Source organism: Lynx canadensis, chromosome B1 (genome assembly GCF_007474595.2).
Source record: "Lynx canadensis isolate LIC74 chromosome B1, mLynCan4.pri.v2, whole genome shotgun sequence".
Lineage (NCBI taxonomy): Eukaryota > Metazoa > Chordata > Mammalia > Carnivora > Felidae > Lynx > Lynx canadensis.
In genome coordinates this window covers 142027102-142054765 of record NC_044306.2, presented here as the reverse complement: position 1 = coordinate 142054765, position 27664 = coordinate 142027102, and the positions used below count along the sequence as shown (strand labels likewise).

The following is a 27664-nucleotide window of genomic DNA, read 5'->3' as shown; positions in this document are numbered from 1 at the left end:
TTGAACTAGACTCCTCACATCCCAAGGAGATGGGCATCATGCCTGATTAGGTGCTCTTCAACACGACTGCAACTTCCTGTCTGGTGTGTGTTTTAAGCCGTGTTCCCTAAAGCTTCTTTGGATAAATATTGGCACTCAGACAGTTGCAAAAATGGTCCTCTGCAGGAAGTTAATGAAAAACAGGTAAGACCTGGATTTCAAATCAAAACATTAGAGCCTTGTTTCAGGACAGAGTCTGGAAAGAAACACTGTCTAATCTGAGTGAGAAGAGAGAGGATTCACTGGCAATGAATGGACTGAGCATTAAAGAGCTGTCCTTCGCCACCCCCTGGCCCCAGGTCACCCGTGAAGGCCCCTCTTTCACACTTAATCATAATAAAAAGTGTAATTTGCCAAATCTATGAGTCGCTATTGGAGAAGCCTGCTAAATCACAGGCAAAGAGGAAAAGAAAAAGTTTTAGATTGAGAGCAAGCAATGTGAAGGGAAGAGAAAGAGGGAGACACAGAATCTGAAACAGGCTCCAGGCCCTGAGCTGTCAGCACAGAGCCCGACATGGGGCTTGAACCCACGGACAGTGAGATCATGACCTGAGCCGAAGTCGGATGCTTAACCGACTTAGCCACCCAGGCGCCCCAAGCACAAGCATTTTAGAGTACAGAGCAAGAAGATTAATACAGACGGAGAGGTCTCACGTGCATTAGAAGAGAATAAGTCAAAAGGGCAGAAAATTCTCAATCTGTCCCTTCCTCCATTATCAGATTTTGCTCCTTTGGTTTCTAACCATTTGTGTTGGAGTAAATACTTCACCTGGGCTCTGAAGGCATGTTTAAATAGGTGTAGTGACAGTTCCGTCTGAACAGCATGTACAAAGCTGAAGAATGCATTAGTCAGATTTTTGAGGTATGACATGGAGCTCTGAAAAGGCACATAGTGGCATTTGAGAGTTATCAAAGAAAGCAAGACAGAATAAGAAGACATTTTTAATTCACTTATTCACTTAGCAAATATTTGCTAAGCATCCACTATGTGCCAGATACTTTTGTAGGCTCTGAAAATACAGAGAAAGAGAAATTTAAAAAACATGGAGCTTCTGTGCCTCTGATTTTTATTAGGGAAGGTAGCTAATAAACTAAGAAGTAAATGTGTATTCTATAAAGTCGGTTTTAAGTACTCTGGGGGAAAGCAAAGATGGATAATGACAGTGATGGAGAGTGTGCTTTTTCTGCTCAGATATGTGAGCAGAAGTCAACGTGGAGTGAGGGGTGGGTCAGGAGAATATCTTGGGGAAGAGCATCCAGCAGAAGGAACAGCAGGTATAAAGCCTGAGATGAGATGTATCACCCCCCGAGGTGACAGGAGGGGGACAAGGAGTTTGGGGGAGGCATGACACTTTTGTTTTGGGAATCCTGCAAGGACCACAGAGAATCTCAGTAGTCCCAATAGCCTTTGTATAAACTCTTCAAGGAATTTCCATTATGTAGGTTTACTTTGCATTAGGAAGGGTTCTTAGATCTGTAGCACCTTGTTAGGATTGTCACTTCCCAAACACACACTTGTACAAAACTCATAAAATAATGCATGTAGCCATCATGTTATGTGGGCATTAATGACCTTGGCCACAGACACAAGAAATGTTCTTTCTGTAATATTACAAACAGTAAACGTCCCTGATCTCAGTCCCTCATGGGTGGATTTCCATTCCCATAGAAGTGATGTGGGAGCAGACTGGGTGTCACCACTACATTCCCAACATCCTGCCAAACCAGTGCCATTTTCTAACCAGGTACCCATTTTAGAAGATGTAGATGATGCAAGATTCCCCAATCCAATAAGTCAGCTTCCCTGTATCTTCCAGAATCTTCCAGAGTTATAGGGCAGGTCCCTTTGACAGAAGTGTCTCTCCTGGAGGATGAAGTCGGATATATACTTCATCTAACTGAGGATGTGGCCAGCATAGCCATACTAGTCTTCCACTCTCTGTGGCTCTTGGCCAAGCAGAGTTTGGTCAAGAACTGTTAGCTAAGTTAAGTTAAACCTGACTGATTGTGGATTAAAAATGTAATCTTCAAATACTGCTACTAAATAACTCAAAAGAAGATGAATATAAATTATTTATAATCCACTTCAAATAACGAAAATTATTCTGAGAAAGAAGTTTGTGTTGATAAAGACTTTTGGGAGGCTCAGTGTTTCAGACTCAATCCAGTTAGTTAGGTTTGCTGCCTTCACCAAAGAACCCCTGAGTGCTTGGAGAGACAGTTAGAAAGACATGACAGAGTCACTGGAAACATCCCTGGTTCACCAGGCTTCCACCCTGGCTTCTGGAACCAGCTTTGAAAGATCTGGAATAGCTTGTGGTACTGAAAGTGGCCACTGAAATATTTCTAACATATTCCAGATTTCCTAGGATACAATGGTCACTTTGATCTCTGAACTACTGATGTTTGAAGGAAGCAATTTCGTCAGGCAGCCAATTGTGTTGTGTACGTCTTGGAGAAATTCCACACCTTGGGATGTCATCATCTTGCTTCCATTTTCTTCCAGCAAACTCATTCATAGTTACTTATTAAGCCCCTATCTGAAGACTGGTACTGGGCTAGAGCTGGATACAGTGTAGTGAGTAAAACAAAAGGTCTCTGCCCCTTGGAATTTTATGTCAGAGGAGATAGAGGTGCAGATATAAACGGTGAGAGATAATACTGAAAGCTGAGTGCCCTAAGCGGGGAGGGTTGCTGAGATGGAGACCAACAGGAGAGGACCCACTCAGGTCAGGTGGCCAGAGCTGGCTTGTCAGAGAAGATAGCCTTTAAGCAGAGGAATGAAGGCAGAAGAACATTCCAGATAAAGGGGATAGCACAAAGACAGTAAGATGAAGAAGAATTCAACACATGTCAGCTGGGCTCTCAGAGAACTGAGGTGTGCTAGACAAAGGGGAGAGTAGCTCTGGGTGGTAAGGATGAAGAGGGGAGTTGGGTCAAGCCACGCAGAGCCATGGGGCTGACTGACACAGAGCGCTTGGCTGCTTGTGGGAGGTGGTAGGAGGTGGGCAATGGAAGGAAGGGAGACCGCTGCAGATGTCCATGTCCAGGGCAATGGTGATGGTGACTTGGACAACAGTAGGGGCAAGGAAGATGGGGAGAAGTACACAGGAGATGATCTTTTTGAGAGAGTCTAAATACAGTAGGCTTTGCTGATGGATTGCATTTGCAAGGAAAGACAGACACATCAAAGGAGACTCAGGTTTGTGGAGGTTGGTGGTACCATTTAAAGGGACGGGTACTGAGAAAGAAGGGCAAATTAGGGACGAGCTCAGAGACTACAGTTGGATTGCCTGGGTTCAAATCCTGGCTGTGCCACAGGCAAGCCAAATGACCTTGGAGGAGTCTCTTCTCTGTGTCTTCTCCTCTCTAAAGTAGGGATCATAATAGTCCCAACTGCATAGGGTGGCTTTGAGGGTTAGATGAGCATATATGGGTAAAGCAGAAGTAAGTACAATGTAATTGCTATGTGGGGAAAGAAATCAGCTTGAGAGAAAATAATGAATTGATGTGTGAGACATAAAAGCAGACACATCAAGTACACATTGAATATACACGACCGGTGTTCAAAATAGAAGTCTGGGCTGGATTTGTAATTGTGGGAGTTGTTTGCATGCAGCAGAGGGTACTGGTGGGAATAACCCACAGCAGGATTAGAGGAAAAGAAAAGAGATTTCCCATTTTACAAGTACCTAATTTATAGAGGTCAGGCAAAGAGGAAACCTGACAAAGAGTAAATGCAAGCTGGAGGGGCAAGAAGAAACCCCAGGGATGGATCCCAGGAGCCAAAAGAAGAAAGAGGTCTGGCTGGGTTGACCATGTTTGACACATGCTTCTGAGAGGTCAAGGTGTCTTCTGATGATAAACTGTGTTTCATGGGAAGCATAACACAAATAGTTTGTCCCTATCTTTCCTCATTTCTGAATCACACATCTTCTACTCCAGCCCAACACCCTCCTCTGTTACAGCTTTCCAGTGCTCTTGCTCTGAGACTCCCCTGATGAAATCATTGTGTTTAAAACAAGAAAAGAAGGCAAGTATGGATCTTTCCTCAGTTGAGTGAGACAAGTAGATGCATACATGTCCTCTGGACTTCTTGGGCGCACTTCAGACGAAGCCATGATGTCACTGGCTTCTCTCAATCACTGGAGGCCGCCGATCCCTGCTTCTCCCACCCCCTGCTTCTCTCTGCTGCCCCTGGGTGGGAAACACTCCAGCAGTGGTGATGGGGAGCCTGTTGTTTACAGGGATCCCTGCTGTATTCTTTTCCTGGGGCTGTTAACAAAGTTTCACAAACTGGGTGTTTTAAAACAAGAGAAGTGTATTCTCTCACAGTTCTGGGGGCTGGAAGTCTGAAATCAGGGTGTCCATAATGCCATGCTTTCTCTGAAACCTGAAAGGGGATCCCTCCTTGCCTCTTCCAGTGCCTGGTGGTTTGCTGGCAATCTTTGGCGTTCCTTGGCTTTCAGCTAGCTGCACAGCTCCAGTCTCTGCCTTCACGGTCACATCACCTCCGACATGTCTCTGTCTTCACAGGGTTGCCTTCTAAGGACACCTGTCATATTAAAGTAGGGTCCCACCCTACTCCAGTATGACCTCATCTTAACTAATGACATTTTAGTCAGCTTATATCCAAATAAGGTCACATTGTGAAGTATTGTGCACTCGGCCCGACACATCTTTTTGGAGGGACACGATTCAACCCATAATACTTGCCTCCCTTGACCATATTTCATCTCAGGGCCCTTTACAATCAGGTTTCTTTGCTTTTGAAAACCAGCTTTAACTAGAAAAATTGAGTAAGAACCCCACATTTTCCAAGTCATGATTGCTTTATTTATTTATTTTTTTAGTCTACTCCACCTTTCTTTCTCTCATAAATCTTCATGACCCCAGAGACTGTTTTGACATTGAGCAAAGAGTGATCATTTCTCCCCAGCTTTTCAAGAGTTCCTGAGTCCTGGAAGTTTATATGAGGCATTTATTTGAAAGTTTAATTTTAGGATATGGCCTTTACAGGACTTTATGAAGTGATGAGTGATTTGGCTCTACCTCACCCTCAAAATGTACCTTGTAACAGCAGCTGTTCTTGCTCTGAAGCATTTGGCTTTAAATATGTTTCCTGTCAACAGGATTGCTGCCTTGTGTTTTTCTCTTTCATTCATCCTTCTGAATATACATGTTAAACTTCTTGCAAACCCAATACACTGGGTTTGAAGAAATAGGTACAACCAGGTTTCATGGTCAAGGACAGACTGACCTCTCTCGGGGCAGTCGGGGAGGGGCGGGGGAGGGTTGGTGAGGGGAGGTGCCAGCAGACAGCTCTCCAGGCCCAGCTTGGCCACACCAATGGCTTCAAAGAATCAGGTGCTCTAGTGACCTCCAAAGGATAGTTCTAGAAGATCAGACAAGATGATACTGACATGAAGAAGACAGTTTAAATGAGATGCAGCCTAGCCTGGTAATCAGGAGCAGAAGCTGATGAGACTGTCCACTTCCTGGCTGGGTGAACTTGGACAAGTTACTCAACTATCCGTTTTTGCATTATCCGTAAATAGTATGTACTACACCTGCCTTACAAGCTAATTGTGAAAATTGAATGAGCTAATGCAGGAAATGTGCTTAGCACAGGACTGGCACACAGTAGCAGCAATTGTTATTAATGTCAAGACCTCCTGTTATTTTCCCCCCTTTATTTAGACATTCCTTACTTTAGTTTATTTTCCAACTGCTTTCAAGATCATTTCCCCTTTGGGGGAATCTGAAGGTCAAGTTTGAGAAAAAGGAAGAACCTAAATGTATTTAAAGAATGCGGAAATCTGATAAAACATTTTTTTTTTATAAATAAAAAGACTTTGCTAAGTATCCGTGTCCTACACTAGCATGACACTTGGCTAGGGTGTCAGGGTTAGTGGAAATAAATGAAGTCAAGCCTTGAGTAGTAGTTTAAATATTAAGGAATTAAGCCTGCAAGGAAGCAGGCGATGCAAATAGTTTCGGTTGTCTGTAAAAATGCCAGCATTCCTGAAACAGTGAGCTCATCATCAAATTCTTCTTCCACCTCCCAGAAGAGAATCTATGGCTTGTTTACTCCATTTGCTTTGGTTTTCTGGGCAGCTGAGAATGAAATAGAGCAGTGGTTCTCAAACTTTAGCATGCGTTAGAATCATCTGGAAGGCTTGTTAAAACACAGATCCCGAGTTAAAACACAGCCCCAGGGCTGACTCAGTGACTGAGGCTGATTCAGTAAGTTGATTCAGTAAGACTGGAATGGGGCCTGATAATCTGCATTTCAAACAAGTTCCCAAGCGGTGCAGATGTGGCTGATCTAGTACCTACACTTTGAGAATGGCTAATGTGGAATACTGTGATACATTGCGATATGGTGGAGAGCACAGGGCATTTTAGACATGAAAGCAGGCAGATTCAGATTCTCCAGCTGTCCTTAGCAGCAGTTATGTTAAGCAAATAACTTCTCTGAAATCAAGTTTCTTCCATTTTTAAATGGAAATACTGTAATAAAATCAACCTTGTTAAGGTCATTGTAAGACTGAAATAAATTGTAAAGCACTTTGTTCATGGACTGGCATGTGCTGGTTTAAAAGATTCTATTAATTTATTTTACTGTACAATTTTTTTTTCCTAAGTCATGTAAATATTCTTGAATGTTCCGGGCAACCAAGTCTATCAAACGAATAATACTGCTTATTTAAATAACTGAGGCATTCTGAAAAATTTCACAAAGCTTCCACTTTAGAATTTCTATGCCATTTTTCAATCTGGTGTGTGTGTATGTGTGTGTGAATGTGAGTGTGTTTGTGTGTGTGTGTGTCTTTTTTCTTTTAATTAAACAAGCAGTTCCTCCCCATTTAATTCTTACTAGGTGGCAAATTACAGAACAGACTGAGAATTCCAGCCGTCTCTGATTTTGCGCATTGGAATTTCAGCATATTTTGATGTGTAGGTAGTAGAGGACAGTGAAAAGGTCAAGGCTAGAATGCAAACCTTGAGTTTTCATGAACAATTAGAATCTGGTTGCAGTTTTGCCTTCTAGTTTCCAGAAGCAGACATGTGTGGTACAAAACCACCAGGGAACTTCTTAAACGCGTAGAGTCTACCTTAACACCTCATTCCTATATGGTTCAGTATGTCTAATGAGGGACCTGGTCAAATGCAATTTAAAGAATCACCCCAGGTAATACAGACATTACATTTCCAGAAAGACTAGGAATAGGCTGGAATGGTCATGACTGCATTCAAATTCAGGTTCTGCTGCTTAATTAGCTGTGTGAGTTTGAGCAAATTTGCCAATCTTCTTAATGTCTTTTTTTTTCTTTTTTTGAGAGAGAGAAGCTTTTTTTTTTTTTAACATTTATTTATTTTTGAGAGGCAGAGGGACAGAGCATGAGTGGGAGAGGGGCAGAGAGAGAGAGGAAGACACAGAATCTGAAGCAGGCTCCAGGCTCTGAGCTGTCAGCACAGAGCCTGATGTGGGGCTCGAACTCATGACCCGTGAGATCATGACCTGAGCCAAAGTCAGACGTTTAACCGACTGAGCCACCCAGGCTCCCCAAGAGAGAATCTGTTTGTTTTTTTTTAATTTTTGTTAATGTTTATTTATTTTAGGCAGAGACAGAGTGTGAGCAGGGGAGGGGCAGAGAGAGAGAGACACAGAATCTGAAGCAGGCTCCAGGCTCTGAGCTGTCAGCACAGAGCCTAACGCAGGGCTTGAACTCATGCCATGAGATCATGACCTGAGCTTAAGTCAGACGCTTAACCGACTGAGCCACCCAGGTGCCGAGAGAGAGAGAGAGAGAGAGAGAGAGAGAGAGAGAGAGAATCTTAAGTAGGCTCCAGGCTCAGTATGGAGCCTGACTCGGGGCTTGATCCCACGACCCTAGGATCATGACCTGAGCCGAAATCAAGTCTTAAATGCTCAACCCCTCCAATCTTCTTAAACATTGGTATCTTATATGTGAAATGGGTCATTCTTACTCATTTATCAGAGCTGTTGTGCAGGTCATATTAACATATCTATTAGGTGCCTAGCACAGTGCTGGGTGTGAAGCACTCAAATGCTCCAATATTGTGGTAGATCTTCTAAAATGCCAGATATTTAGATAAGATCATCATAAAAGTTCCTAGATGGATAGAACTGAAATGAAGCCAATTGGCTCTGTGAGTCCATAAAATATTTACTAAGCCTTGGAGAAATGATTCTCCAAAGATTATATTGAAGTGACTGATTTCTTACAGGTGCCATTAGATCAGACGCATTCACAACTAGTTTCTAACCTGTTATAAACACTCTTTTAGAATTAGAATTCCTTATTTTGGATGCTTTAAGATTAAATAAACAGTGTTTGATCGTATTGAAACAAATTGTTCAACCTAATGTACTGAATCAGTGGCTTCTCATTTTTTACTGTGCCAGAACATTAATTTTCCATTCACTTTAATGTGGCAAGATAATGTCCAATTGTGAAAATATTAAACACTTCAGGAGAGCCTAAATGAAGCCATGTTAGCACAAGACAACAGAACCAATATTATTCAGTAACAGGATAGGAAAATCAACTTAGGAAGAAAACATTATTACTGTAAAGACACGTTTTTATTCCAAGAGTTAGGAAATAACGTATAAATACATGTTTACTTGGATTTTTCTCAACATCTTTGTGGCTGTTGTACAGTCTCTTAAGCAGTTTTAAGATATTTTATCCTTTCTGTAAAATGGTCTTTCCCAGTTTACTGATGTATTTCTAATTTGTGTGTTTAAAATTAGTATCATGGCATTTTTCATTTCCATGCTATTCCTGAAGGTTTATGTTAATGGCTTTCAGAGTTTATCAGCCGCAATCCTTTAAACAAAGCTTAAGAAGACACAGTCCTAATGGGGTTTTCATTTGTGGATCCTTTAGTGTAAGGTTCCCCAAGGACAGTGGTCAGCATTAATGAAAACATCTTGAAGTCTGTAAACCACAGTTACTTCTGTGTTAGATGTAGTGAAAAGCCTTGAGCTATCACTTGAAAACAAAGAGGATGCAGGAAATTCTCTCTCATTGCTTTCACGCAGATGCCACTTTATAGCAAATATTTTTCGGAGCCACCAGGATTAACATAATTTATTATTCTAGAGAACAAATGTTGTATATTTCTAATTTGTTACACCAGAGGGGAAAAATGAAAGGCCTCTTTGTATATGTAGCAAATGTCACATTGCCTGCCTGTCTGGGGATGGGAGAGTCTCCTGAACCACTCCTGAAGAGAAAGGAAGTTGTTGCAAATTATGGGTTTGTTATGCTTCCAACGTGCATGTGGGAATGTACATAATACAAACAAAGAGGTCATTTTGAACTAGTGGCACTTCAAAATATTTCCTTCCAGGTTGGACACCGAGGGACAATGCAAGATTATCCGGGCTTCAGCCCATCGGTGGATGCTGAAGCAATTCGCAAGGCAATCAGAGGAATTGGTCAGTACTGCTTTGTAATTCCTCTCTTTATGTTGAAGCAAATCAAGAAAGTTACAATTTAAGTGCATTGGTTCAGGGGTGCCTGGGTGGCTCAGTCAGTTAAGTGTCTGACTCTTGATTTTGGCTCAGGTCATGATCTCACGGTTTGTGAGTTCAAGCCCCACATCTGGCTCTGTGCTAACAGTGCAAAGCCTCTCTTGGAGTTATCTCTCTCCCTCTTTCTGTCCTTACCCCACTTGTGCTCTCTCTCTCTCTCTCTCTCTCTCTCTCAAAATAAATAAATAAACTAAAAAAATATTTTTTAATATTTAAAAAAATAAAATAAAAAAATAAAAGTGCATGATTCAATTTGCCCAAGTTGGGTTACTTGACTATAGAAATTGTAAGGACTGGAGCACCTGGGTGGCTCGGTTGGTTAAGCGTCCGACCAGCTCAGGTCATGATCTCGTGGGCTTGTGAGTTCAAGCCCTGCAGCCCTGCATCAGGCTCTGTGCTGACAGCTCGGAGCCTGAAGCCTGCTTCAGATTCTATGTCTCGCTCTCTCTCTGCCCCTCCCCTGCTCAGGCTCTGTCTCTGTCTCAAAAATAAATAAACACTAAAAAAAAAAAAAAAATTAGAAATCATAAGGACTTTTAAAAAATGTGAAATAATAAGGAAAAATGTATGGGACACCCAGTTTTATTAAATCTTAATATTTGCCATATTTACTTAATAGGAAACACTACCATCACCATGGACCAACAAGAATGGTCATCGTAATGAATCATTACAGATACCATCCCTGCTGATTCTTCCTGGATCTCTTTCCTCCTCAATTCCCTTTCCACACTGATTTGTAATGCCACTTCTGTCTTGTAAGTTTCTCTATTTTTCTGCTCATTTTTCTCACCATCCTAAACTAGAGTGTATTCTCGTGAAACTTAATTCTGTAACTACATGTGTATGTATGTATTGTTTTCTATGGTCTCAAACAGTATAAATTGGAACCATGTTGTATATTATATGTACATTCTTCTGCAACTTCTTTTTGTCTGTTAACATTTTTTTTTAATTTTTTAAAAATGTTTATTCATTTTTGAGACAGAAAGAGAGCGCAAGCAGAGGAGGGACAGAGGGAGAGGAGACACAGAATCTGAAACAGGCTCCAGGCTCTGAGCTGTCAGCACAGAGCCCGATGCGGGGCTCAAACCCATGAACTGTGAGATCATGACCTGGGCCAAAGTCTGATGCTTAACCAACTGAGCCACCCAGGCGCCCCTCTTAATATTATGTTTTTGAGATTTATCCATGTTGATATGTTTAGCTCTGCTTCATTAACTTTACTTGCATAGTAGTCTATTGAATTATTAGATCATAAGATGGGATATTGATGGAACATGTAAACTGCCTACAATTCTTTTCTATTACAGTATAAAAATGCTGCATTGAATATTCCTGTGTACGTCTTGTGCACATTTGCTAGCATTTCTCTAGAACATAACAAATGGAATTCAGAGTTGAAGATGTTCATCTTCAAATGAACTAGAAATTTTGCCAAACTGCTCTCTAAAATAATATGCAAATTAACATTCCTAACTAGCAGTACATGAGACTTAGTCTTGCTCCATATTCTCACCAATACTTGCTAAGGTCACACTGTTCTGTTTTCCCAACTGAGTGGCTCTAAAATTGTATCTCACTCTGCATGTATGTTTGCTTCCTCTCTTCCCCATCCCCCAAGACTGATATGATTGAGTCTCCTTTCTTGTTCATTTGCTTCTTCTTTCTTGAATTATTTCTTCATATCTATTACCCATTTTTTCAGTTGGATTGTCTTCTTCATGACTGGCAAGATTTTTTTCTTTTTTATAAATTCTGGATATAAACTTTTTTTTAAAATTACAATCCATGAAAATATCTTCTTCCAGTCTGTGATTTTCTTTTAACATTGGTTATAGTAATTTATATTGCATAGAAATTTTAAATTTTAGTGAAATCAAGTTTACCAGTATTTTTTTATGATATACTTATTATTGTGCCTTTTCTGTAACGGGCTCATAAAGATATTCTCCTGTGTTTTCTCTCCAAAGTTTTACAGTCTTATTTTTCACATTGGGATGTTCAATCTACCTGGACTTAACGTTTGTATATTTAAAGGTATTTAATTTTATTTTATCTCGAGTGGCTAGTTCATTGTCCCAGCACAATTTATTGAAGAATACATCCTTTCCACACTGATTTGTAATGCCACTAGTGTCTTGTAAGTTTCTCTTTTTTTCTGCTCTCTGCTATGCTCCATTGGTCTGTTTGCCTATCCCTGTCTCAATATCACATTGTCATAGTTGCTATTATAATTTTATAATTAGTATCTAATAGGGCAAAAGCTTTTCTTGGCCCAATTCCCTCCCCTCTGAATTTTAGGGTCAGTTTGTTAGGTTCCATGAAATATACTGTTAGATTTTTTTTTATTGGTGTAATATTATCTCATTTCTGTCTGGCTTTACATTTTTCTTTCTGTTTCTAAATGACAGTCATTTCTTCCTTTCTCTCTGTGCTTTCCCTGTTTATGCTCGATGTTGAGTAGACTGTTCCATGAGGTTAATGTCAAATTGAACAAATTAATAGTCTTTAAATTCTATTGCTTGTCTTTTTTTTTTTTCTTAATATCATGTTTCTTCACAAATTTTTGCATTTGGGGTTGCAGAAGCAGAACCATTACCTATGTGTTCTCAGTCCAGAATCAGGTATCCTAATGGCATTTGCATTAGACATGTGTCTGATCCCGTCTCTGAACTAGGAGGCAGCTGTTTTACTTTCCTGTCTTGAGCATATGCAAAAGCAAGAGATGAAAAACCTCCTAGCATACAAACTACACACAACTGCGAGCAGTAGCTTTGTCTGGAGTCTAGGGCCATAAGGTGTAGAGATGCAGAGAAGGGGTAAAAAATTAGAACAGAGATGGGAGGCAGAAGCTAGACCCTAAAGAGCAGGTGCATGAGCTACGGGGCTTGAGCTTCATCCTGAAGGTTACAGAGAACCATTAGGATTTCAACCGAGGGATTGACATGATCAGGTCCATTTTAAAGAATTTACTGAGGCAGGGGTGCCTGGGTGGCTCAGTCACTTGAGCGTCCGACTTCAGCTCAGGTCATGATCTCACAGTCCGTGAGTTTGAGCCCCGCATCGGGCTCTGTGCTGACGGCTCAGAGCCTGGAGCCTACTTTGGGTTCTGTGTCTTCCTCTCTCTCTCTCCCTACCCCTCCCCTGCTCATGCTCTGTCTCTCTCTGTCTCAAAAATAAATAAAAACATTACAAAAAAAATTTTTTTAAGAATTTACTGAGGCAGTAATTACAGTATGAATTGGAAGGGGGTCAAGTCAGGAGGCTATTGACGTTTCTAGATAAAATATGATGCATGCACAAGGGCCAAGGAGAGGGAAAATTCGAGAGATGCTGATGATTGCTACCCTGTAGGGAGTAAAGAAAAAAAGGGGTAGACCACTAGGGTCTTTGGTTGGGTGACTGTATCCATAGTGATGCCATTGATGAGGGTGCATAGAATGAAACACAAGTTAGAGAGGAAAGAGAATGAATTCAACCTGGAGCATCTGAGATACTTGTGCAGTTGGGGGTGGCTAGTCGTGCCCCAACACAGATGCCATTACAGGTCCAAATCGATCATCAGACTCACAGGACACAACTAGGCTTTAATTGAGTTCCATGTTTACTTAATGCCATAGAAGAATCCAGGACCAGAGATGTGGTGGGACAGCATCTTTCCCTGGGAGGCCCAGCCACTAACCAAGTACATGGTTTGTTTGCCCCATCCTTGATGTATATAGAGTATGTACCATGGCCACTGGCATATATAGCCAAGGAGCATGTGGGTCACCTCAACACTGAGAAGATGAGCCTTGAGTTCCAACTGATTTTTTATACCATGAATCACATAGGCCCAAGAAACATAAGCCAACTCAGAGCTCCCCAACCCAGGGGTAGGCCTCACTGCAAATGAGGTGGACACAACTCCCCATGTTACTTCATACTTTAATTACCAAGAAAATAGTGACCTTGAGGACATTCTCAAACAGGCCAGCATCAGCCCTTTACTTACAACGGGTGCTTAAGTCTATGGGTCTGGGATGTCTGAAAGTGGTACAACTCAGAGAGGGAAATATATGTTTTGGGGTCAGAGATTTGGTTTTACATTCTTGCTACTAAAAAGCTGCATGACTTTGGCAAATGAGATAACTTTTCTAAATATTGTGTTTTCATCTTTGGAACAGCTGAATCCTACCTACCGCCCAGAGCTTCAGTGAATATTAACTATGACCATGAATAAAAGGTATCTAGAATATGGCAGGTTCTCAATACATGTCAGTTCCTTTTTTTTAGGGAAAAATATTTGACATCAAGTATGGAGATAAGAGAGAGATAAAAGGTGATAGGACAGCAACTGAACCTCATAAGGGGGGAAAAACCCTAGTTCAAAAGCAACACATTCCTCGCACTACTCCCTCGGTCTGATATACAGGGAGGAATATTTGGACAATAATTGTTGTCTTTCCCCCAAACTCCCCCAAATTAATTTTCTTTTCCAAAAGCCTGGCAAAGAAATGCAGATTCCAACCTGGTAAGAACCTGGAAATTAAAAACTAAAATGCCTTCCTCTCTGCATTTGTTTCAAACCATTGATCATTTTTCCTTTGTTCATAACAGATATTAGGCAACTTTGGGTCGATGGTGAGTAATATTCTTTTTGTCTCATTTAGGAACTGATGAGGAAACACTCATCAGCATTCTGACTGAAAGGACAAATGCACAGCGGCAGCTGATTGTTCAGGCGTATCAAGCAGCATATGGAAAGGTATGATTTGATTAACATGACAACTAGTAAAGAGCTAATCACTATGGATCAGGGATGCTCCCATGTGATTATGCCTGCAGATCTTTTGTTTCAGCCCAAGTGTAACAGAAAGTACCCTGTGTATCCAGTCACAGGTAGGAGTCCTGGTTTTGCTCTTAACTGGCTGAATGGCTTTGCATATGTTATTTGCTCTTTCTGGACCTCAATTTTTCCACCTGTTGAATAAGGAGGGTTGCCTTAGACAAGTAACGTTAAACCAGGAATGAGGGGCGCCTGGGTGGCTCAGTTGGTTAAGCGGCCGACTTCGGCTCAGGTCACGATCTCGCAGTCCGTGAGTTCGAGCCCCGCGTCGGGCTCTGTGCTGACAGCTCGGAGCCTGGAGCCTGTTTCATATTCTGTGTCTCCCTCTCTCTCTGCCCCTCCCCCGTTCATGCTCTGTCTCTCTCTGTCTCAAAAACAAATAAACATTAAAAAAAAAAAAAAAAAAAAAAAAACAGGAATGATTCTGCTCCCCAAAAGATATTTGGCAATGTCTTGAGACATTTTGATTATCACACCCGGTGGGAGAGAAAGGGATGTTTCTGGAATGTGGTGGGTGGAGGTCAGGAATGCCACTAAAGATCCTGCAATGCACAAGACAGCCCCCATAGGTAAGAATTATCTGACCAGTGCTCACGTCGACAGCACATATACTAAAATTGGAATGATACAGAGAAGATTAACTTGGTCCCTGTGCAAGGATGACGTGCACATTCGTGAAGCGTTCCATATTTTTCTTTATGAGTTCGAACCCTGCATCTAGTTCTGTGCTGACGGGCAGAGGCTGCTTGGGATTCTCTGTCTCCCTTCTCTCTGCCCCTCCCCCAGTTGTGTGCTCTGTCTCTCTCTCTCTCTCTCAAAATAAAGACATAAATTTTTCAAAAAAAAAAAAAAAAAGGATTATCTGACCAATTATCTGGTAGATCCTGTCTTCGATGATCTTCAATTTGTCTTCCAACTTTAAAATGTTTTTGTAATTGTAGATTTAATTCATTCAGCAAATGAAAACTTGCTTGTATACAAGAACATTTTGTGTCTTTTCCACACAGTGTATTTGTTCAATAAGCTACGATGTGTCAGGAGTGGGATATTTCTCTGTGTCAGGAGATATCCTTGTCTTTGGAGACTCACTGATCTAAAAAGCAGATCCCTCTTTTTCTTATGAGGTTAAAATTTTATTAGAAAAATTAGAAGTAGGGGCACCTGGGTGGCCCAGTTGGTTAAGCGTCTGACTTTGGCTCAGGTCATGATCTCACGGTTTGTGGGTTTGAGCCCCACATCCGACTCTGCTGGAGTCGTGTCTCCCTCTCTCTTTGTGCCTCCCCGACTCAAGCTCTGTCTCCCTCTGTATCTCAAAAATAAATAAACATTGAAAAAAATGTTTTTTAAAGAAAGAAAAATAAGTGAATAAAATAAATTCGGATCTTGGTAAGTGGTATGAAAGAATTAAAATGGGATGGTGTGGTAGAGAGTGACTGGTGAATGGCTCCTTGAAATAGGGTGGTGAAGACATATCAGTGACAGGGTGTTACCTTACTCTCAGCTGAAAGTAAACAGTACTAAGGATTCTGGTTTTTTGTTTCTGTTTTTGCTTTTGTTTTTTTATTTGCTTGATCTGGGGAAGAGCATTACAGACAGAAGGCCCAGCAAATGCAAAAGCCCTGAGGCAAAAACAAGCCGGGAATATTTAAGAAACAGAAAGACTCCAATATGGCAGAAGTGTGGAGAATAGAGGGAGCAGATGGGAAAGATGCCATGGGCGGTGGGGTGGGGGGGGGGGATTTCAAATATGCTGGGCCTTGCCGTCTTGCTACAGAGTTTAGGTTTTACTCTAAGAACAACAGAGAATCATTGAAAGTCTGTAAGCAAGAGAATGCTGTAAACTAATTTATATTTTCAAAAGATCATTTTAGCTTCTGTGGCTAATAAACTGTGGTGGGAAAAGAGTGGTAACAGAGCAGTCAGCCTGCTGAGTCCAGGTGAGGACTGAGGGTGTATAGTGACCATCCACAGGCAGCTCAGGCATCACCTCCTGGCAGTGTTTTCCACACCCCCAGACTCTAGGAAGACACCCTTCTTAATATTTAACCTTCACACTTTATCAGATACTTAACATATTATACTGAAATTTTATCTTCAAATATTTCTGGTTTTCCTATTAGAGTATAATATCCTAGGAGTAAAGATTTTTAACTCACCTTTAAAAGCCTACCACAGAGCAGGTGCCCAGTAAATGTCTGTCAAATTTAATGAATTGCCAAGCTTCTCAAAAAGGCAAAACACTCACGTATAGGGAACATGAATGATCCATTGGCCTTTCAGTATTTCCAAAACATGGAGGAAGGAAGGATGGAGGTGAAGGGTGACCCCATTTCTCACAGTGGGATGGAATGAGAGCATGTGAAGGAGGATCCAGTTGGGAAGTCCTGGGTTGAGGACAGATGGTAATAACAGCTTAGCATTTAGAGAGGAAACACCCTGTGGCGATTAAAGTGGAGCTAGTGACCCTTGGCTCTCTCCCATTTGTTTTGCCTGCTCCCCACCCACTGGGCCCCCCAGTGGCATGGTAGATGTTGGTATGTATCCACATTGTCATAGCAGTCTGGGAGGCTGCCAGTCTCTGTCTCAGAGCTGAAAATAATCAGCAGCAAGAAAATAATAATTCAATAACACTCCTTTGAATATTGAAAGTAAAAACCACATTACCTGCCTTCAAGCAGGGAAGATGGACTGTACTTATGTAATAAGTGAAAACAGTGCCAAGGGACAATACTAAGTAATAGGTGCCCCATTACATTCAGGGTTTTCCCTGCTGTTGCCAGGAAACTGCTTTTGATGGCTCGTGGTTCCACACTCTTAGCAGAGGCAAGTGACCGCCACTGTCCTCTGTTCCCTTTTCTGTCCAGAGTTCTTTAGCGGTCACTGAGAAACAAGGAATCGAGCAACTACCCATGAATCTGGGTGTGAATTACAGAGCTCCTCTTCCTCTTCTTCCCCCCACCCCAACCCAAGTATTGAGAGCATCTTCGGTGTGGGAAATGCATTGTGATACACAGTTCCTATCAGTGGCACTCATGTAACCCTTTCCATTGGCTTTCCTTCAGAAAACCTATAAAACAGAACAAGTTGGAAGCAGTCACAAAATGCAGATTAAATCCTTAGAAATAGTTCACCATTTCCTTTTATTCCCTGTGAATTGGCATGTTTTTGTTTGAATTGATACATATGTTTATCTTGCACTATGTGACTCTAAAGAAAGAGAAAGGAAAAGTATTTCACACTTTCTTCTTTGGGGTTCTTTATCTTAGGAACTGAAAGATGACTTGAAGGGTGATCTCTCTGGCCACTTTAAGGAACTCATGGTGGCCCTTGTGACTCCTCCAGCCATGTTTGATGCGAAGCAGCTGAAGAAATCCATGAAGGTATGAGCCCAGTCTGAGCCATTTCCACCTGAGATTTGACTATGTCATCAAGAGTAGTGACTTTCTTCCAGTGCACACTTGAGACATGGGTGTAAAAAGGACAGATTGGATGTCATTTTGATGCTATACTATCCGAGTGGTAGAACAATACTGAAATGGGGAACGGTTGTGGAACCTTGAGCCCACATGTTCCTGGGCTGAAAGGATATTGTCATATCCTAATTCTGTTTCCATGGTTTTTGACCCAAAGAGTCAAATTCTCTACTTTGTTGTCATTGAGAGTAAATGGCACCATCATCAACCCCATTGCTTAGGTCAGAAACCCAAAAGAATCTTTGATCCCTTGCTTTCCCTCACTCTTCAAAGCTCCCAAATCTGTCTGCAAGTCCATCTATCAGAAATGTGTGCAGGGCGCCTGGGTGGCTCACTTGGTTAAGCGTCCAACTCTTGGTTTCAGCTCAGGTCATGATCTCATGATTCATGAGTTTGAGCCCCATGTCGGGTCCTGCCCTGACAGTGAAGAGCCTGCTTGGGATTCTCTCTCCTTCTCTCTCTGCCCCACCCTAGCTCACATGCTTGCTCACGTGCTTGCATGCACGTGCACACTCTCTCTCTCTCAAAACAGAAAGAAAGAAAGAAAGAAAGAAAGAAAGAAAGAAAGAAAGAAAGAAAGAAAGAAAGAAATGTGTGCATGTCTCTCAGGATTCATTGCTACCATTCTACTTCAACCACCACCATCTCTTGACTGGACCATATCAATAGCTTTCTAGTTGGTCCTTTTGCCTCTATTTTTGCCCACTTGAAATCCATTCACCACAGAATAGCCAAAATTATTTTTATAAAGTCATTTTTGGAATCATATTATACTATTCACCTGCATAAATCTCCAATGGCTTTGAATACTTAAAATCCAAACTTCTTACCATGACCTTCATTACCCATCACAGTCTGGCTCCTATCTCTTGACTTCTTAAAAATTCTATCCGTGCTGGTCAGGGTTTCCCAGAGAAGCAGAAGCAGTAGGCAGGAGATATATATTACTAGATTTATTGCAAGGAATTGGTTACATAATCATGGAACTGGCTGGGCAGATCCAAAATCTGTAAGGCAGGCTGGAACTCTAAGCACAAGCTGGAGCTGTTGCCCGCAGATGGAATTTCTTCTTCTTCAGAGAAGCCTCAGCTCTGCTCTGAAAGCCTTTCAACTAAGTTGGGTCCACCTGAAATATCTAAGATGATCTCCTTTACTTAAAGACACTCAATAATGGACTTTAGTTATGTCTACAGAATACCTTCACAGCAAACCTAGATTTGTGTTTAATTGAGTTAACTGAGGACTGTAGCCTGGCCAAGTTGATAAAGTTCCATAAAACTGCCCATCACACCCTCTCCTCCCTCTCCCCCGATTCAGTACTATAGCTACACCGGCCTTCTCTCTGCTGCTTGAACATTCTAAGCTTATTCCTACCTTGAGGTCTTTATACATGATGTTCTTTCCATCTAGAATGTTTCCCTCCACATATTTTCTATCAATTCACTCAGTTTAATTTTCTTAATTGCACCTAATACCATCTAAAATTATGTCGTTTATTTTTTGCTATTTGTTTATTGTTTTTTTTTTTTCCCCATCTAATTAAAAGGTATATCTCCATCATAACAGGGAACCTCATCAGTTTTGGTCTGCATCTTCTGAAATGAAGTAGGTGCTCAATGCATTTGTTGAGAGGAAGGAAGGAGTCTATATCTGAAGCATCAGCTGTATTCTGCCTCCTTATCAGAGATAGGAGATATTTTTCTTTTCTGTGGAAGACGTATGGGCACCCAAGAAGCAGATGCCAAGATGGGATGAGACACACAAGAGATTTCCTAGGGAAAATCTTTTTTTTTTTTTTTTAATGCTTATTCATTTTTTGAGAGACAGAGAGAGACAGAGCATGAGTGGGTCAGGGGCAGAGATAAATGGAAACACAGAATCTGAAGCAGGCTCCAGGCTCTGAGCTGCCAGCACAGAGCCCGATGCAAAGCTTGAATTCATGAACTGCAGGATCATGACTGAGCCGAAGTTGGCCACTTAACTGATTGAGCCACCCAGCACCCCCCTCCCTGGGGGAGATCTTATGAGGGATAAAGAAGTGTCAGAGCAGGGTAAGTTGGGTGAAGCTTCAGATGGCAATACAGGGCTTACACACATGACAGAGGGACAGAAGTAGGCTCAGATAGGAGGAGCCTCCGTGCACAGGGCAGCTCAAAGAAAACCATGGCAGGCCGATGGGGAGCTCCAAAGCAAAGGACTGCCCTTTGGAGAAGTCCTACACCGGGCAGAAATGGCCCAGCTCCAGTACCCCTTCCATGTTCAGTCACTTGCTGAGACAGCTTGGAGGGAGAATAGCCTTTTTGTGAACCACGTGGCAGATCCAGAGCTATGGCAGTTGGAGGCTATCAACCAACTATGTTCTTTGCAGCAGATTCTCTTAAAATGAAGTCTGAGTGGTGCATTTCTATGACTGCCACATGGGGGGCAGTTTAACAGGTACAATAATAAGGATTAGATTCACCAATAAAGATTCAAAAAATTTCTCTCTTATGCAAAAGAAATCCAAAGTAAGCAGTCCAGAGCTGGGTGTCATGGCACTATCATTATCAGGCACTCAGGCTCCTTCTGTCTTGAGGTTTGTCCATCTTCAGCCTGTAGATTCCATTTTTTGGCTAAAGATGGCAACTCAAGATCCAGGCAATATGTCTTTACCCCAGTCAGCTAAAAAGAATAAGAGACAAAGAAGGGTTCATTCCCTGTCTTTAAGGATTCTCAGAAATCGTATGTGGTATTTACATATATTCTATCGCTCATAATTTAGTCATATGAACAAACCTAGCTCTAAGGGAGGCTAGGGAGTAATATAGTATCTATTTGGGTAGCTATGTGCTAAGTTATAAATTAAGGGTTTTATTAAAAGCAAAGAGGGTAAAAGAGATGGGGTCCATTCAGTTTTGCCGTGAACCTAAAACTGATCTAAAAAATAGTCTGTTTTTAAATTAATTAATTAATTAAAACGGAGAGATGTTGAGGGCAACTAGGAATCTGTGCCACAGAGGGACAGAATTCAGCCTCTTTTCATAAGCTGCATCAACATTATTTGATCAAGTGCTAGTATAAATGGCTTTTCATAGAGTCACAGTGTGATTCAGTGACCTCAGTATAAATCAAGGCTCAGGGTAACTAGTCCCCAAGTCAACTAGGCCCATGACACACATTACTGAGCCTTTAAAAATCTCCCTGTATGAAGATGATACCTGCTGACCATCTAATGCAATGGTAGAAGGATGAACCCACTCAAAAGAATTGCAGAGCCCTTAATAAACATAATGGTGTGTTCAAATGCTCACTTCTGATCTTGAATGGCATAGGCTTTTCCCTTTGTGCTATTTCTTTCTGCAATTACTCAATTTATTCTTTACACTAGAGTAGGACATTTTCTTGAAAATGTGGGTGTCAGTTTAGATGATTTGTGTTATTTTTGTACTAAAGTATGTGGAAAAATTAGAAAACTATAGCAATATGCAACCTTATGTGGATTTACTAAAACTTCTTTTCATCTGTATAAAACAAGATATCAAGCCTGAAATGCATGAAATTAAGTGTTTTAAGTATTCTAAAAATAGATTTCTTTTTTCTTTTTAGGGTGTCGGAACAAGCGAACATGCATTGATTGAAATCCTCACCACCAGAACAAGCAGGCAGATGAAGGAGATCTCCCAAGCCTACTATACAGGTAGTCTTATTTTCTGCTTACTTTTCCCACTGTCCACACACATATGAGCCAATGTTGCTTTTCCCAGACACCCACCACCCTGTTCTTCGCAAGGCATTTGGGGAAGGCAAGACATAAAAAGGAGGATACATTCTAAAATGGGCTAAATGTGGATTTTCAGAGAAATTTTGAATATGACCCAAGCTAGAAACTGCTGCATAACAATGGCATTGACATTTCTCATTTATAACATTACAGCTATAGGGGATTTTGCCCTTGGCAATCACTATTTATTGAACCAACTATTTTCATCAATGTAAGATTCATCAAATCATGGTATATTAATATTATATATTAAAAACCGCTCAGATTAGCCTCATGATTTTTGGTGTGGAAAATGAGACGAACCATTTAGAGAATGTGTTGAGGATGTGGATTCAGTATAATTAGCTAAAGTCCTAATAGTCTGTCAGCTGTGACACAGACTACCAAGGGTTAATTCTGACAGACTACCCAGGGTTAGCATGACTACACAAGTTAAAGCACAGCCCCCACAGGGCTACCCTCACTTCAGACACCAGCCACAAGCTCAGTGCTCCCAGGCCGCGTGCCCTTCTGACCAAATGGCTACACATTTAGGGGTTCTCACTACTTCCTCGGGTTCAATAGCTCACTAAAATGACTCACAGAACTTAAGAAAGCATTATACAGTCAACCCCTGAACAACGTGAGGGTTAGGGGCACCGACCCCCAGCACAGTTCAAAATCCATGTATAACTTTTGACTCCCTCAAAACCTAACTGCTAGTAGCCTGCTGTTGACCAGAAGCCTTACTGGTAACATAAACAGTCAATTAACACATACTTTGTATGTTATATGTATTATATACTGTGTTCTTATAATAAAGTAAGCTGGAGTTAAGAAAATGGTTTTAAGAAAATCACAAGGAGAGGCATATGGGAAGCTCAGGAGGTTGAGCGTCCGAATTTGGCTCAGGTCATGATCTCATGGTTCGTGAATTTGAGCCCCCCCTTGGGCTTACTGCTGTCAGCGCAGAGCCCACTTCAGATCCTCTGTCCCCCTCTGTCTCTGCCCCTCCCCTGCTCACATTTTCTCTCTCGCTCTCAAAAATGAATAAACATTGAAACAAACAAAAAAGGGAAATCGTAAGGAAGAAAAAATACATTCACAAAATTGTACTGCATTTTTTGAAAACACCCACATATAGGTGGACTGTGCAGCTCACACCCATTTTGTTCACGGGTCAGTTGTACTTACAATTATAATTCTACTTGAAAGAGTAGAAATGAGGATCAGCCAAGTGAAGACATTCAGAGGAGACGTCTGAGAGGGTCCCAAACACAAAGCTTCCGTGTTCTCTGGATGTATCTCCTTCCCGGCACATCGATATGTAATTACCAACCAGGGAAACTCCTTGGATCTTTGGTATCCAGCTTTTATTAAGGATTCATTACATAGGCATGACTGGTTGCATAACTGGCCACACGATTGAACTCCATCTCCAGTCCCCCTCCTTTCACTGCAGGTCAGGCTGACATCATGTGGCTCAAAGCCCCAACCCTTCTAAATCACATGGTTGGTCTTTCTGGTGGGACCAGCCCCTACCCTGAGTTGTCTTGTTAGCATAAATTCAGCTGTGGTTCGTGGGCACCTGCCACGAATAACAGACATTCCTATTATTTGGGAAATTCCAAGGATTTAAAAGTTACCAGCTAGGAACCGGAACAAAGACCAGCCCAAATTCTGTATTATACAACAGCCCCCTGTAGTCCCCTCCAAGTACCCCAAGGGAGCCACAGTTTCTATGTTTCTGTATCAGAGAGGTTCTGCAGTAGAAGTCCAGAGAAGGGATATACTGGCTCTTAGATGGGTGTCAGATAGGTCACTTTGAGAAATTCTCAGAACGTTAATACCTTCACTTAGCTTAATGATAGGTAAGTGACTGTTTTATTCATGTGCTCATAAGGGCTCCATTCAAACGGAATCAGCACTAGGCATTTTAACAGAATTTAACATAGAGAATTGTTTAAACACTTTTTTTGGAGGACTGAAAAAGCTAAAAGGGAACACAGGGATGACACAGAGGTATAAACAAACCCCAGGGCTGGAACAACAAGGGAAAGAAGTTGGAGTTTTCAGAAACTAGAAGCTCAGGGGAGGGGTATCACCTGGCCAATGTTGGTGCCTCAGGGGCTCAGTGGAGAGATTTAAGGAACCAGAGTTCCGATCTCTGCAAAAGGGCTGCATCTGGCTGGAGCTGGCACCCTCCATGCTAAGTGACTTTTTCTAGGCCCCTGGAGCCAACCGCTGCTGCCAGGATTAAAGACCTTCACTGGTTTGCACTGACATGAGTAGCAAACGACTAACCTGTTCTGCTCTCCCCTGCCTTCCAGTCTCCCTCTACCCACCCCCTTCCCCAGTGGTGGACCTAACAGGGAGTTGGGGCAGGGGAGAGGGGTACACAAGAGAAGTATAATTTGCAGTGTCCCAATCCCAGCTCCACAAAGTAAGGTATAGAAGGTTGAATTTGGAGTAGATGAGATAATTGCTTAATAATAGCCACAAACAGGTACATTGTAGGTGTTTAAAATATTTGGTTCTCTGAGTTCAATGAGATTTGCATATAAAAAAGTCATCGGAGCCAGAGACTGTATCCCAAGGTGACTTGTTACTTCTGGGTATTTCTTAGAAGAGTTACTACTCCATGAGTTGACTTGCCACTTGATGGATTTCTGGGGTCCAGCGTCTATGTACAAACAACCCTAAGACATAAGCTCTATGAGGGCAGGAACTTTGTCTGGTTTTGTTCACTGCTGTACCTCCAGTGGCCAGAACAATGGGGAATAAATTCAAATATGCATTGAATGAATATCCTCAAGATTGAGATTGTCGTCTTAAGAGCCAAGTGAAAGTTCTAGCTTTTAGGATTGTTGTTTTGCAGGTATGAACTGTGGTAGTAGTTCAAAGTTATCAGAGGCCCCTATATCTCTGTGAGATAAGCTCTCTAAGGCTATAAGGAATGGGACAGCATTTAGGTTACCTTGATTAATAGGGATTCATGATACATAAGAAGTAAAAGAAGAAAACAGTCTTAATCATGTGTAGCTAAGCTTTACGGAGATGAGATTCAGGACACAGCATTAACCTGGAGACTCAGCCCTCTTGTCCCTTCCTCAATATCAGGCATTCATTGCTCCCTGTGCTAATGTTTCTGGTACAGTAACTCTTTTCCCTTTCTGCTTCTACTGTTCTCGAGAGCACCAAGTAACTTCTCTCCCCTTACCACATGGTGTTTGTCTACGTAGGCTTTTATTTGCTGCATGGTTTATGGTTTTTCTTGACTTCTGTTTTGTGCCTTATTCCTTAGGGTCTTTCCACTTCTCTGTTGTTGTACTGTCTTTGACTCTTTTTCTGTATAGCTCACTCCCTAAGAGAAGATTCAATGGGCTAAAAGGAGAGCTGAGAATGTAGTCTTTAAGTTGTGTGAATTATGTCCTGTTCAAGGTCCATGTTCTAGTACTGAAGAAGAAGGAAATAGTAATTGGAGGGCAAACTAGCAGCTTGCCCACACTAGCTTTTCCATTATCCATATTTTAATGCCACTGTCAGATAAAATGGACCATGATTTGACCCAAAAAGGCAATTCTTTCTGTTCTTACACATCTGCCACCACACACAACATGGTAATAGTTATGAGAAGAACGTGTCCGTATCAGAAGAGAACCAGCAAGATGAAAAAAAAGAGGTAAGATTTATTTTATCAGGTACTCACGCCTTGCCAAGGTTGACATTTAAGCTTTTCTCTGTTTTGTAATGTTTTTCAGTTTGTCAAGGCTTAATTTATTCTTATTTGGTTTCAGTATATAAGAAGAGTCTTGGAGATGACATTAGTTCGGAAACATCTGGAGATTTCCGGAAAGCTCTATTGACTTTGGCAGATGTAAGTTTTTATTTTTTCTTAACTGCCCGATAAGCTGCATGCTTAATGATAATTTCTAGGGAGTTTAAAAATAACCAAACTAAGACAATGAGATTGCAATTCTCCTTATGAAATAATACATTCGTTTTACATTTTCATTTCTGAACTCCAAAGAATATTTATTTCTTTTGTTGGTATTTAAATTAAGTAGGAAGCATGACACAGAAAAATTTTCTTCAGAAATGGGTATATCAGCCTCTGGATTAAAAACAAACAAACAAAAAGACTTGCAATGGGTTGCCTGGGTGGCTCAGTTGGTGAAGCCTCCGACTTTGGCTCAGGTAATGATCTCACAGTTCGTGGGTTTGAGCCCCACGTTGGGCTCTGTGCTGACAGCTCAGAGCCTGGAACCTGCTTTGGATTCTGTGTATCCTTCTCTCTCTGCCCCTCCCCCACTTGTGCTCTGTCTCTCTCTCTCAAAAATAAATTTTAAAAAATTAAAGATTTTTTTTAAAGTCTTAAAAAAAGACTTGTGAAAACAAAAACAAAAACACGATTGCTGCAACTTTGTTTGCCGCCTTTGGAAGAGTTGCTAAACCATTCGTCAGCGTGTGACCAAATGAGGCCACATCTAGCTCTCTCTTCTTAGGAGGCTCATGACTTCATAATAAAGGTGGTAAGGTCAAGGGTGAGATATAACCACATATGTGTACATGAGAGGAGGTAATTTAAGCCATACCTCACTGGCCCCTTTCGGCTGATTTACACAGCTCTTTACGTGTGACGAAGTCCCAACGCTGGTCTCAGCCTGAGGGTAGAAATAGTACTTGTCGAAGTGAGGCATTATGCCACAAGAAACAGTTTATCCCAATTATGGTTTCAGTTACTTCCAATGGTGAAAACCTTAAAGGTCGACCTGACAAAGCCAAACTGATGAGGCATTGCTGTAAACATGCACTCGCACAGGTTTGTGTGCAAGAGCGCACACGCATTTGTGCACGCACAGGAACACACAACCTCCACAGGAGGCAATTGCAGAGTAGGACTTCAGGCCAGGTGTTTAGACTCAAACTGCCCTGGACTCTCACGCTCCTCAGCCGCCTAGTAGCTTTATTTAGACAAGTTACTTTAAGCCTTAAAACTTCTGTTTTCACATCTGTAAAACTAAAATAACAAGAGTACCAACCTCAGGGGGTGTTGTGAAGATAAAGAGAGAGAGCGCCTGTGTGTAAAGTACATAGCACCTAAAAAGTGATCGAGACGTGGTGGCGGTGGCTTATTAGCAGTAGTACCGTTGATAGCATTTTTTTTTAAGTTTATTTATTTATTTTGAGAGAGCAAGAAAGAGAGCAGAGGAGGGGCAGAGAGAGAGAGAATCCCAAGCAGGCTCTGCACTGTCAGCGCAGAGCCTGATGCAGGGCTTGAACTCACGAGCTGAGATCATGATCTGAGCCGAAGTCAAGAGTCACAAACTCAACCAGATGCCCCGATAGTCAGCAATTTTTTTTTCCTGGAGCGGAGTGCGCAATGAAACGGAATAAAAAGGCAAACTAACAGCGGAGTGGCAGCAGCACTGAAAAGGAAAATGAAAGAAACCACGTGGAAATCAGACAAACACACAAGGATCTAATGTCTGCAAATGGCAATAAATGTGCTTTAAAAATATTATGGCGAAACATGCCATTCACCTACAATTCTCAAAATAATTCCGGCAATCCTCTTTCCTATCTCCCCTCTTTCTGTAGTGTGCTGAGTTTCTGTGCACAAGCACACATGCACTTAGCCAGAGAGCCCTCAGTGTTAGAGTTCAAGGGTTTTGTCTTTTTAATAGACTTTATTTTTCAGAGAAATGTTAGACTTCCAGAAAAATGGAGCAGAAAGTACAGAGTTCCCTTATGCCCCTCACAGTTTCCCCTATTAATATCTTGCATGGTGTAGTATATTATAATTGTGATTGAATACTGCTACATTATTATTATTATTGTTATTATTAACTAGAGTCCATAGTGGACATTAAGATTCACTCATGGGTTTGGACAAATGGATGATGTCATGTATCAACCATTACAGTATCACACAGAATAGTTTTACTGCCCTAAAATTCCTACACTCCAGCTCTTCATCCTTCTCCTCCTCCCTTCAAAACCCTGGCTAA

General features: G+C 41.5%; 1 protein-coding gene and 1 non-coding gene across 3 annotated transcripts in view; both read left to right on the top strand.

The window, feature by feature from the left end:
• The window catches only part of ANXA3 (annexin A3), a 54034-nt gene that overhangs the window by 11094 nt on the left and 15276 nt on the right, over positions 1–27664 (top strand). For both annotated transcript variants that reach the window (XM_030313621.1, XM_030313620.2), the window contains exons 3-7: positions 9427–9514; positions 14266–14360; positions 17708–17821; positions 21500–21590; positions 25451–25530. In XM_030313621.1, the coding sequence (XP_030169481.1) occupies positions 9427–9514; positions 14266–14360; positions 17708–17821; positions 21500–21590; positions 25451–25530 (468 nt within the window). The remainder of the gene's footprint in view (positions 1–9426; positions 9515–14265; positions 14361–17707; positions 17822–21499; positions 21591–25450; positions 25531–27664) is intronic.
• On the top strand, positions 15029–15135 carry LOC115513127. Its single transcript, XR_003968554.1, has one exon. It is a non-coding gene; the product is annotated as a U6 spliceosomal RNA (small nuclear RNA).